Source organism: Pholcus phalangioides, unplaced genomic scaffold, assembly GCF_987345545.1.
Source record: "Pholcus phalangioides strain wild (caught in Gottingen) unplaced genomic scaffold, Ppha-v1.0 ptg000007l_1, whole genome shotgun sequence".
Lineage (NCBI taxonomy): Eukaryota > Metazoa > Arthropoda > Arachnida > Araneae > Pholcidae > Pholcus > Pholcus phalangioides.
Genome location: NW_028301600.1, coordinates 6,700,495 through 6,714,064, shown reverse-complemented (window position 1 = coordinate 6,714,064; position 13,570 = coordinate 6,700,495). Strand labels below are relative to the sequence as shown.

At 36.5% G+C, this 13,570-nt stretch overlaps 1 protein-coding gene across 1 annotated transcript in view; it reads left to right on the top strand.

Moving 5' to 3' along the window:
* The first annotated feature begins 2,207 nt into the window (after positions 1–2,207).
* Positions 2,208–13,570, top strand: part of LOC149084851 (regulating synaptic membrane exocytosis protein 2-like) — a 229,740-nt gene continuing 218,377 nt past the window's right edge. The window contains exons 1-4 of the mRNA XM_089232581.1: positions 2,208–2,400; positions 5,203–6,469; positions 11,007–11,080; positions 12,431–12,650. Of these exons, the coding sequence (XP_089088707.1) occupies positions 2,239–2,400; positions 5,203–6,469; positions 11,007–11,080; positions 12,431–12,650 (1,723 nt within the window). The 5' untranslated portion in view covers positions 2,208–2,238. The remainder of the gene's footprint in view (positions 2,401–5,202; positions 6,470–11,006; positions 11,081–12,430; positions 12,651–13,570) is intronic.

Below are 13,570 nucleotides of genomic sequence, written 5' to 3'. Positions count from 1 at the left end.
ATGTAATTCAATTTGTGTGTGCGTGAAAAGGAAGAAGTCCTATAATTTCTAAAAAAATTACCGCTAACAAAGCACCAGGAGCGGATTATATTTATCTCACGATGCTTAACTAATATGCCAATGAATCGTTTTTGCAGTTTCAGGGATTAACAGTAGAGTTGATCAGGGTATCGCCCCACGGGATTGGAAACTCGCTACCTTGTCCGTATCTTTAAAAATATTGGCGAAGAAACTATTTCCTTTCCGAAACTAATGGAAATGTTTTTCAAACGGCAAGTGGTGAAGTGGATGCGCACAATGATGTAGTGTCAGAAAATCGCACATAGATTTAGGAAGAGGAGGTCGTCTGTAAATAACTTCTTTTGCGTCTAGGATTATGAAACTAAGGCTTCAGGCAAAAAGGAAAACGTAGACATTATGTACTTGAAATTTTTAAAGGTATGCGATCGGGCCCATTATGGTAAATTGTTGTAGGTTTTCATGGAACCAGGTTGAAATACAGCATGTTTGATTGGACAGATTCATGGTTGCAGGATAAGACACAGCAGGTCATGGTGAATGGTAAATAGCTAAATACTGGATGATGATGATTTCATACGCGTGTCACAAATGGAGTCCCTCAAGGAAATGTACTAGGTCCTTCACTTTTTTTCGATTTTCGTCGATAAACTCGATCAAGGTATCGGGTGTTTTCTAGCGAATTTTCACAGAAGGCATTGAGGTAATTGGTGAAATCGGGAATCCTGACAATAGAAAACTATTCCAGAGTAACATGGATGCAATCAAAGCAATTCAAATGCAATCATAGCATAGAAAAATGAATGGAGCATGGTTTTCGGTGTTGAAAAATGCATGATTGCTAAGTTTGGTTTTGACAACCCACATTTCACTTTCGAGTTGAATGGAAAAATTATTCCAGATGGTTCTATAGGTTTACCGATTACCACTATGAACGAGGTTCTTAGGCATTCTGAATATTTTTCTGCAGTGGTCAAGAAAGCAAATGGAGTGCTCGGTTTCATACTTTTAAAACACAGTTCGCATTCTTCCGAAGTTATCCTTCCACTTTTTTGTTCTTTAGTCCGTCTTTTCCTCGAATAAGCCAGACGAGTTTAAGGATCACATATTCAGAATGCTATTCATGTTGTTGAGGAATTGCAGGAAAAATCCACTAGGTCACTAGTTTGCATGCAAAGCTTGAGGTATGGAGGAAGACTTTATTCTTTGAATATATTTACTTTGGAACAGCGTAGAGTAGATATCGTCGAAGTGTTTATGATTTTGAATGGGATATATATATATATATATACTCTCTCTGGACTATAATGCACCGCTTCAACAAGGGAACGTCAGCACTGATTGGTTAGGGGCAATTCCAGGTTGTTGTGCAACAGGAATTTTTTTTAACAAAGTTGTGAATACACGAATGGCTTACGTGCTGTTGTCCTGAATCCCACTAAATAACTATAGACAGGTTCATAATTCCTTTGTGGTGTGGGATAACTCCAGAAAATACATACTTAGATGAGATGACAACAGTATTTTTAAAAGTGATACATTATTTCAAAAAAAAAATTTAAGTTTTTTTCGTTTCTTTATTTCTTTGTTATTACTTTCATTTTGGTTCGCTATATTAGGTCCAATGTTTATTATGGACATTTATTTTAATATAACGATTTCTATTATATTCATTCATATTTTTTATCTTATCGATCTTTGTTTGTTCTACGCACCTTGTTGGGCAATCTGCCTGTTTTGGCGTTAGATATTGTATTTGAATGTCGACAGTGGCTCTGTGTTTGTAGAATTCAATCAGTCCTTTACCGTCCAAGAAGATTACAAAGCTGAAGCAGCGAGAGTGAATTGGACTACCAGGCTCTGCTCTGTCTATTTATTTATTTATTTGTTTGTGCAGGCCTTGTCTCCTCATATGATCACACATTATAATAAAAGTAGCAACTGAGACAACACCTTTTAAACGACTTACCACTGAATGCTTTGACATTAAACGGGGGTGCCCCAAAAGTAGGAAATTATGATCCCCTGTCCTAATACATATCTTAAATGAGTATTGTACGCACATGCGCAGAGATGGAACTAAGACGTATTGTGAATATTTTTATAGGAATCAAAAAGAATACTGAATTGCATAAAAAAGTTCCTTAAGGTTATTTTTTTCTGTATCTCTAACATAGGAAGAAACAGGATGAAGTGCTCATTTTAGAAACCGCGATTCGTATGCGCAACGAAGAACAACGCAAGAAAGGCATCGAATTAGACGCTACCTGCCAAATTTGCCTTAAAACTAAATTCGCCGATGGTATTGGTCACGTTTGTAATTATTGCAATGTCCGGTGCTGCGCTCGATGTGGTGGTAAAGTATCTCTGAGATCAAATAAAGTAAGTCCCGTGTTTCATTTACTGTTTTTCATGATTTTATTTGTTTTACTTACATACAGTCTTCGGTCACGAGTTTACTCACGCTAGGCGTGGAAAACGGAATAAAAAGCATATAAAATGTCGAGTAGAATAAAATTAGCCAAGTAAAAAAAAGTTTTAACAATGTGTTAAAAGTATAAATACAAATATGTACATAAATAAGGAAAGTAGTTATAAATGATAAAAATACATGAAAATAACTCTATATATATATATATATATATATATATATATATATATATATATATATATATATATATATATATATATATATATAGAGTTATTTTCATGTATTTTTATCTACTATCTTATTATTTATAACTACTTTCCTTATTTATGTACATATTTGTATTTATACTTTTAACACATTGTTAAAACTTTTTTTTACTTGGCTAATTTTATTCTACTCGACATATATATATATATATATATATATATATATAAAATAATTAAAACATTAAATTAAAGCACTTAAGACATAAAAGCCATACATACATATATAGTTGGAAGAAAAAAGCATTAAATGCGAGTAAACCGTTTTACCCCTATTTAATACTGTTTTTTTTTAACTTTGCTTCATTTCTGAATTCAAATATCTCAGCGAATATTGACTTAGAAACGTGGAAATTCTTGTTGACATCAGAAGAGACAGGGAAACAGCTTTTTAATAAAACCCGTATAAAAAGTAATTTTTTTGTGTTAATAACTGTACAACCCTTGCAACATGAAAACTGTCCAACCCTTGCAACATGAATGACATATCTGAGTATTACACGTTATTGGGAAACTTTTTCTAATTAGAAGTATGCCTCTAGAATTAACGGTTAGCTTTGGGACAGCGGGTTATTTTTGGCTTTCGAATTTCCGGCCAATTCAATGCGATTTATCGGTAGCAATCCGCTGCCTCAAAGTTGAACCTTCAGTCCCAAAGTTACTCCGGTTTAAGGTAACTCAAGAGTTAACCAAACGTAAAAAAACACGGTTTATAGTGACTTGAGAAAGGAATGATTTCTCACAACCTTCAATCAGTGTAACGCATGGGTCCACACGGGTACGACCCGGGGGGGACCTCAAGAGAAGAGTGGCCTCAGAAAAATGAGAAGTAGTTGAATTTATTGAGGTTTTGGCAGGTAGGGCAAAGAAAAATCACTTGACCCTGGGCCATGATGCTCTTAAAACGGCCCTACATTCAATGAGGAATCAATGCTCTCTTTTACATTACACCTATTCTTACTATGGGTATGCTACGGAATTCACCACTTTCATGCAATTTGAATTTCACCAAGCAGTGATGAGGCTGGATAAACGAGTCTATCCTCAGAAAAAGTTCCTAATATTATTTATTCATATTTATTTTCATTTCAGAGAATTAGAAATTTTGTTTCTTTCAGACACTCTTCATGGAACATCCTGTATTTAAGGCCTATTAAACAAATAAATAGTTTTACATTGATAACTTTGAAAAGTTCTTTCAGTTGTTCATCTTTTCAAACAAAACGTATTATCTGACATTTGATCTCTCTCTTCATACCCTGTAAACTTTGTGTTCGATAAATACGTCATCGACTGACGCTCAGTCAGCCAATAGACAAAGCGTGGGCAGCAAATGACGTTCTATGCATCTACTAATATAATAAAATAAAATGCATCTAACTGAACTCGGAAAAGTGCCAAAAGGAAAAGCTCAACAGTACATCGCTTGATGAATGCAGAAAAATGCGGATCATGAAATGCAATTTGCAGACAAATGAAATAAATATTATTAAAAAAATGAAATAAACACTACACTATCGATTAGGGTTGAGGTTTTATTTTTCTGAGTTATTTTGCGATGGAGATTTGATTAGCTTTTTTCACGAAACGAAAGGAGGGATGCGCATACCATTCATATAATACCAAGAATATATTTGATTGATATCATTACGGGAGAAAAATTTGTCTATAAGATTCGCTACGTTACGAAACATTAGTCAGTCACTAATAAAAGTCAGAACAATTAAATCTCGCAACAAATATCTTGGATTGTTTTTCCAAGTAATTAAGCATTTGTTGCGCATACTTAACTTCACTTAAACACACACTTGGTATCATACCAATGAAAAAGTACGTCTTAATTTGGTTAGATGAAGACTATCGCCTTATATTTCATGTTGTAACACGACTTCAAAAATTTAATCGCACCACTAAAAAGCCAGGCATGCCTAATGAGATATAATGCATGTAAAAGTATATTGAGCCTGTCAATGAAGGGTCTCAAACACTGAAAGCGAACGAACAAGACTTCTAAGCCCTTTTAATTTTTCTTAGTTTACAGCTCAAATTTTACCTCAAATAAAGTTCAGTTTAAAATTTCTCCAATCAGCCAATGCTTTATAATTACGATGTACAGAAACAAAGACAAAATGACTGTCGACAAGTTATAGGAAAAATTAAATTTGAATTTAGTTGTTAAATGTTTTTTAGGGAAGAGTCAAATGTATAAAATTTTTAAATGTGTTGTCTCATATCTGAGAAAAATTTGACACTCATAATAGTAATATCATTATTTTTTATATTTATTTAGTATAAAAAATACCGGCGCGTATTATATTTTATATTACATATTTATTTTAAGCTCTGGGACGGACCGATTGTGTCCCTAAGAGCTGCAGAGTGTATATTTTATTTTTGTTCTATTGTCTTTAGTTTGTATGTTATTTGTATTCATGAATTTGTATGTGTTGTTTTGCAATTTTAAAAAAAAAACATATTTTTTCCCTCAAGGTCATCTGGGTGTGCATTTTGTGTCGGAAAAAGCAAGAATTACTCATTAAAACTGGACAATGGTTACACAGTGGTATGGCAGCCAAAGAAAGGGCTATGGAAGAAGGAGATACTATTTCTCCAATTTCAGATAAACGGCCCAAGTTAGAGCGTGCTCGAAGTGAAGGTAAAGAAAACGTATATCAAACACCGATTCCGGGAGGTATTGGTAGACGTAATTCATTGCAGCAGATTCATAGGACAACGAGTCAAAGAGAGCTTCGGCGACAGTATTCGCAAGAAAGAGAAAAGGCAGAGCAACTTCAAAAAGCTGAAAAATCCGAGAGGAATCAGACTGAAAATACCAGATACAACGAAAAAGGACGTCCTCCGAATGATAGAATAGTTATTGGGGACCAGAAACGAATTCACGCTGTTAGAGACATCGAATCCTCTAGGGAAATGCATGCTAGGCTTTCATTTAGCATACGAGAAGAAGAAAGGATACGACATCCACGTAAGGATAGTTCGAGGCCCAACCACGCTGGTGAACTAGGATACAGTCGCAGCTTTGACCGTAGAGATTTTTACTCATCCGAACACATTGACGGCCGAGATACCCCTAGAAGTGATAGAAATGGTGGTGTATACGGACGGAAATCCTCAAGAGAAGATTCTAGAATCCGTGACACCTGGCAAGACGAGAAGGATTATCGCCAAAGATCACTAGACGAATGCCGCACAATAAATCGAGGTGATCCTTTATTAACTGGACCAAAAACATCCCTTGGATCGCGAGGACCATACACGTCAAGGGAAGGGTCCATGGATAGAAGGTCAGAACCTGATAGATCTTCTCATACGGATTTCCAACGCAATTATACAGACCGTGGCTCAAGAACATCATATGAAGAAAACGAATGGGTGGACACTCAACTGAAAACTTCGTATGATCCTCACTCGGACGCTAGAAGACGTTATACCCCTATTGGGGAGAATGAGTTCCCAGTTGTATATAAAGATCATTTGGATCCTTCTTATGCAACGGACGGTCGAGGAAGAGGTCAAAACAACCGTAAAAAAGTTGATGCCGTTGTGAGAAATGATTCTTTAAGTTCTGATCAGTCAGAAAATGTACGTCCTCCACCTCCTAAACCTCACAAAAACAAAAGGGGTAAAAAAGTCCGAAGACGTTCTCTTAGTAGCTCAGACGATGAGATCAGATCCACTCCAGAATGTTCAAGTTGTGAAGAACGAAATGCTGAAAGCGAGAGTTTCAGTGAAAAAGGTAAGATTTTTTGCTACATTTATCTAACTTACGGGTTGGTCATAAAATAACTTTGTCGATACACGAGCTCCTAACGGTGGCAAAAATCAACGAATGCGAATGAAATTCGAGATACTCTTTCATATCATGGGCGGAGATACGGGGGACCCCAGAGTCAAAGGTGGAGTCGGCTGATTTAATGTATATATGTATATATGAATTGACAACATCATCATCACCGTGCCCCCCTAGACTTCCAAGTCTATCTCCGCCAATGTTTCATATATTTCTGGAAGTTAGGGAAGCTGTGCCAGAGTACGTAATCATTGTTGCCGGACAAGTTCATTCTGCCATTTTTACATTTTTATCTCCTTTGTGAAGTGTCCCTCTTTGACGACAATGCTTCTATGCATCAAACAAAAAATGTTTGAGAGAGTGTCTCTAAGCATAACAGTGAATTTCACCATCCGTCGTGTCGTGGTCGCAAATTCGAAAACAATAAGAGAAAGCTTAGGAAATACAGTAAAATCTCTTAAATCTCTTTTGCCGGCACCGGCGGGACAAAAAAATTCATCCGTAAAAGAGGGGTTACCGTTAATAAAAGGATGAAATGCATACTTGTATTATATAAGGAGAAATTATTATTTGGCCGTAAAAGAGGGGTGACCACATCTGAGGGCTGTCCGTTAACAGGAATTTTCGTACGTTAAAAATACACATCTGACAGAAGCGTTTTCTTCCATAAAATCTACAGAAACTCCAGACTTTACTAATGTATGTGTGCGTGTGCATTCTGTAGTCCCTGATAAAATTATCGCCTAACCGCATACAATTTGGACTAAAGATGGCCAATAATGTATTGAATCGGAGGTTTTCTAACCAGTACCATTCGAATCCACTGTGCGTAATCGAAAGTGATGAGATAATGATTTTTTTCAAATATTTTTTGCCTTTTATTTTGTCAAAGTTCAAAATTGACTTTTTCACTTATTTGAAAAGGTACTATGGTCATTAAAATAAAAAATTAACTTTTTAGGCTGACACACCTTGTCCTAAAAAACCAATTCAGAAGTTGTCCTGTCTCTCCTAAGCCCAACAAAAAAAAAATCACGTTTCCAAGTGTAATATTCGCTGGGATATTTGAATTCAAAAATGAGTAAAAATATGGGGAATGGCCACTTGAATTAATGCCAATGCTTCCTTCCCTCATTTATGCGGTTCTTCCCACATTTTCTCAAATTTTTGAATTCAAATGTCTCAGCCAATATTGCACTTGGAAAAGTGTTTATTTTTTGTTGGACTCAAGAGAGACAGGGCAACAACACTTTCTAATTGATTTTTTTAGGACAGGTTAATTTTTTTTATTTCAATTAACTATACAACCTATATCTGAGTACTACACGTTATTGGGATACTTTTTGTAATTGGAAGTATGTCTCTGGAATCAGGTTCGCCAGTAATTTGCGGCAAGGTGGACTTAGCTCTATGCACCCTTTATATTCAACTCAATGAGCAAACGTCTTTATTCCTAGTCAGGAAACCCAGAGTTATCCAGCTTTTTCATTCATAAATTTCGAAGCTATACAAATAAGAACTCAAAGTGTATCCACTTATAAAGGGCCGTTCAAGTATAACGTCAGCAGACTTCTAGCCATTTTTGACCCCCCCCCCCCTTTTTCTCATCAAACGTCAGCAAACTCTGAACCTTGTCAGGAACAAAATGTCGTCAGCTTTGCACCCTACCTCCTAATGCATATTGGGATCAGAAACGCACACTGGGGGGAAGGGGCTAGTGGCTTCTCCTCCTCCGACGATATTTTTTTTTAATGTAAAAAATGTTTCTAAAAAAATTTTAAATTTCGGAAGAAAATAACTATATTAATTAATAAATTCCTACTAATTCCAATGCTATTTGAAGGTTAAGAACTCAAAATTTCTTTTTAAGAAATTCATTGCGACCCACCCTCTATAAGCAATATATTCTGAACCCATGGACTGCGAACCAAATGTGGCCCTCGGGGTTATCTGATGTGGCCCGTCACCTCAAACCTAATTTTGTGAAAATAAACTAAGCGGCACATTTACAGATCGCTTAAGCCATCCGTGGCACAATTTGAGAGCATTTAAGCGGTCTGCAACACAGTTCCAGAACAGTTAAGCGGTCCGTGGCACATTTAGATCCCTTGAGTGACGTGTGGCACAGTTTTAGAGCACTCAAGCGGCCCCCAGTGCAGTTCTACATCACTTAAGTTACCCGCGGCACATTCCCAGATTATTTAAGTGATCCGCGACATAATTACGGATGACTTGAGTGACGCGCGACACAGTTGCAGATCACTTAAGCGGTGACACTTTTATAGAACACTTGAGTGGCCCGGACACATTTCCAGATTGCATGAAGGATCCGCGGAACATTTAGAGATCACTAAAGTGACTGTAGCGGACTTATCAATAGGGGGAATGTTAGTGCAGGTGCCCACAAACTCGCGAAAGGTTTTTCTCGTTTTTGGCACACCGAGTAAGATGCCATTAAGAATATTTCATATTTTTATAAAGGGTGGTTGATGACGAAAGCATCATTCAAACCCCCCCCCCCTCCTTCTCCCTTGTCATCAAAAATCAGCAAACCCGAAACCTTCCCCCATCGATACTGACGCAATACTTGAATGACCCCCCCTAAGTGCCCTTGTTTCTTTGTCGTCATAGTAATGATGATAGAGATTTTAGTGCTTGCTCTTTATTAGTCTTTGCAAATTAAGATACTTCTGCGTCGTGTATGACAACCACTGATCATATCAGCAATGTAGACAGGGGACGCAGTCTTGACATGAGAAAACGTGATTCTTCTAACCGTGATATTCCCTGGCTAGTTGCGTTCTCCTGGTTGAAAGGGTTATGTTCAGACTGTTACATGTCACTCTGTTGTATTTTTTTTAATTTTCCATCCTGATGGGCACTATAAAGTATATATCGATAAATAATTTTTGTTCGTTCGGTTCTGCTCAGACTGATTTGAAGAAGAGCGTAAGATACGAAAATAAGGTGCTGTAGACATCGTATATGCTCATAATGTCTATAAGAGGATCGTCATCTTCTCAGGGATGACTTCGCTTCTTCGACAGTACGGGCGCGAAAATAGCAAACGGTAATACTTTCACCAATGTCATCGAACTCAATTCGTCAACGTTTGTTTAGCTCTGGATGACATGCGCGTCAACTCAGGTTACCCATGACACATCAGCAACTTAATGCTACACTACAATGGTGCATCAAACCTCGTGCGTGGAAAACTGGGCACCGTGACATCGTCTTCTCTGATGAATCACAATTTTTTTAGGCGAAAAGTGATGATGACTTATGCGTGAACCGCTGACCTAGATACGTCACGGAGATCGAATACTTACTCGGCATACCGCTATCTTAAAACCTACTATAATGGATGCTTGGTACGTCAATGAGACATTCTGTGACTAGCCGCACTTGCAAGTGACAACGTTTCTCCGAGTATATTTTTCTAAGGATGATGTCACTCTCCGCTATCCATACAAAGGTTTTTAACAGCTGGTTGATGCGAAGATATATTTTGGAGAGAAAATTCAACTGATTCTGCGAGGAATCGAACCCACGTCCTTTCACTTTCCTTGTACTTTCGCTGTTGCCTCGGTAGTCTAGTGGTCTAGGGCGTTCATCCGGAAAGCGAAAGGATGTGGGTTTGATTCCCCGCAGGGGCAGTTGAATTTTTTTTCTCTCTTTCCAAAATATATCTTCGCATCAGCCAGCTGTAAAAAAACCTTTGTATATTTTTCTAGCAGGACATGCTGCATCGACAACGCGAGCGTTCTTTAAGATGCGTATACATTAGCGTGCGGATCATGCAATTTAAGCCATAGATAGAGACTGAGATTTTTCATCATATCCTACATATTTACAATATATATATATATATATACACACACACATATTTGCTTTTCGACTTCTGAAGCTTGTTTTTGCAAAAATGTTGTGGGAACTGATGGTAATTCTATGCCTTTCTTTGACTTACCATCATCAGAAACATTTTTGCTTCTTGGGACAATATGTGAGGGGTCCCCCTTGAGAACGACCTCCTCATTGTTCCATTTATTTTACTGTATTTTTTTTTCTTTTTCTTCTTTTGTCTCCTTTGTTCTAATTTACTTATATAATTTCCAGTTATGTGTATACAGCTGCCTTGGGCGCTATACTCTGGCTTTTTAAATGTTTTAATTTTGAATTTTTCAACATACATACGGTTTTAAATTCGGTATTTCTTTTAGAATGTATGTTATGTATATATATATATATATATATATATACTGTCTCGCTTTCATTACTTTCGATCCCTTCAAAATTTTTTGTGTGGAAAATCATTTGCGTATAGTGTCAAAATCCCATAGATAACTTTCCTGCCTTCAAAACTAACTAAATTATACAGGGACGGAAATCAAATGTGCTTGAAAAATAGCTTAAAGAAAAAAATATGGGCATATTTAGAATATCTGATGTGACCTTTTATACAATTTCCTCTCATTCCACTTAGGGGATGCAGATATGACCGGTCATTACTGGAAAAAAGAAGAAATACTTGATGCAAAAATTAAAAAATTCCTCGCGGTAAGTTATCATGAGATTCAAGTGAACAATATCCTTAAATGATGTTTTGTTTAACGCTCAGTGTTTTCTCCATCATTGTCAGTAATTATTTTCCATCTGATCAAAAAACTACGAAAATAGTCTGACTCTCAGTTATGTGACACTGCAAGATGATTTTTTTTAGAAGTAGGATTCTTTTTTTTTTCATCAAGTAGAGCTATACAGTGTGTTTCGAAACTAATGCAACAAACTTCAGAGGGTGACAGAACATACTAGAACAATTATTTTTCGTCATAGAACGTTAAGTGAAATTGAGAGAGGCGCAGTAGAAAGGAGGCGTATGAAAAGTGAATAATGCACTTCACAGGAACCAAGTATCATGCATTTTTTAATCGATTTGTTGCAGGACGGTGCCATCAACCATCCGAAGACGCATGCGGTTCCAGGATAACGGATCGAGTACATTTTTATTGCCGTTAAACGTGAAATAACTAAGTATGTTTCGACTCTTTTTGTGTAGCCATCTTAAGACCTCTTCCACCGATGATCCCTCCACAATTAGTGATGTTAATGTGTCATTAATGCATCTAATTACTGTGACACCCAACGCTTCACATTCAACCACACATTGTCTGACAAGAAATGCTTGTTTAGATGTGTTCTATCACCCTGTTTGTTACATTAGTTTTGCAACAGCCTTTATATCGATACTTCATATAGAAAATTTATCTATATTGATTTTGAGCCTTGAATCAAAACTTTTCTGTTTAATATTAGAATTTCTAGACTATTTCTGTTGAGCAAATATTTTTTTGATCTCCTATTAGAAAAAATTTCTACTTTCTTCTGTTGAAGGTATTTTTTTTGTTTTGTTTGAAGAGATATCTCCGCTTTTTTTCGTTTTATTTAAGACAACTGGCAGCGTTCAAATGACGAATTTTTTTTTAAATTGTTGAAAGTGGTTTTATAAATTTATTTGAATAAATGTTTTACACAGAATCCAACACTGTTTTATTCTTATACATGCAATAAGTAAAAAGGAAGTTATGCCTGATTTAAATTTTTTTTAACAATGGTTTCAAAGGCAACAAACAGTTTTCAAACGCGTTTTTTGAAGATTCATTTTCTGAAAATAAACTAATATTAATAACATAATATAAAATATATCACAAAGTTATAAAAATATTTCAGAAATTTCACTGGATTTCTTTGCTTTATACAGTATTATGATTAAAACCATACATGTTTTTTTTTTAATCCACGCTTTTTTAAAACGTAACTGACTACGTACCCCGCACGTAGTCAGTTGCCTTAAATGTCAGTTAATATATAAAAGATTCGTTAGATAAAGATTGGTTTCATTTTTCACAGTATCCTGTGACGTGGCGCCCATCAAAAGATGGCCTCCACGTAATTGGACATATGGTATTGAAAAAACCATTCAAAGATTTGATGGATACATCATCAAGTGCCTCTATGCTAGGTCTCAGGGTTGTAGGCGGTAAACTCACAGACACTGGAAGAATGAGGGCTGTAGTAGAAAAGGTGGTTCGTGGTAGTATAGCAGACACGGCTGGTCGGATAAGAGTGGGTAAGTTGATAAAGTGATCCTATTAATTTTATGTGCTGGTATCATTATTGATGTTATAAAAGAATGTGGGAAAACCATCTTTGACAATTTGTACACCAAGTCAGATGCATTAAACCTTCTTACCCGAAGCTTGCAAAACAAGTGACTCTATCAACGGTTTATTATTTCTCCAGCATATACAGTGAAACCTCGCTATAACGATATTTTTTTAGGATATTTCAAGCCACTCTACAATATTCTTCATTTTCAATAATTTCATTTACAATATTCTTCGTTTTTCACTCTAGATCACTTTTAATATATTTTTAGATTCCTCACCAGTGTTTGTTCTTTCGAGGGCATTTAATAATAACATCTACCCTTAGAAAGTGATAATGAAGTTGCCATAAGCTACTTCCTGTGTAGACACAAGTGTACACACAAGTGGTATGCGGTAAAATACTTTACACAGGTTATAAAACTAATTGTGAATTATACGTAGTGATTCAAAACTCACCGTACAAACTTTTAGGTGGAGGTAGAAAACACAAAAATAAAACAGAATCACACAGGAATGTATGACCGGAAACCCCAACCTGATCAACTGGGGGATAAACAAAAATGTAGAAATGACAAGCCAAAATGGGTGGAAAAACTCTTTATTTAGCGATATTTAGTCTGGATTTCTTCTTGTGGGGGACCCTGAAAGCCATGGTCTACGAGACGCCCGTTGACTTTGACACCGACCTCGTTGCAAGAATCTCCGTCGCAGCTGCAAACGTCCGCGAAATGCCTGGTATTTTTGAAAGGGTTCGACAATCAATGCGTTGCCGTTGTGAAGCGTGCACAACTGTGGATGGGATGGCAAGAACTTTGAGCACTTGTTGTGAAACTTAATGTTTATATGTACTGTCCTCGTGTGAAGTATCGCTAAGTAAAGA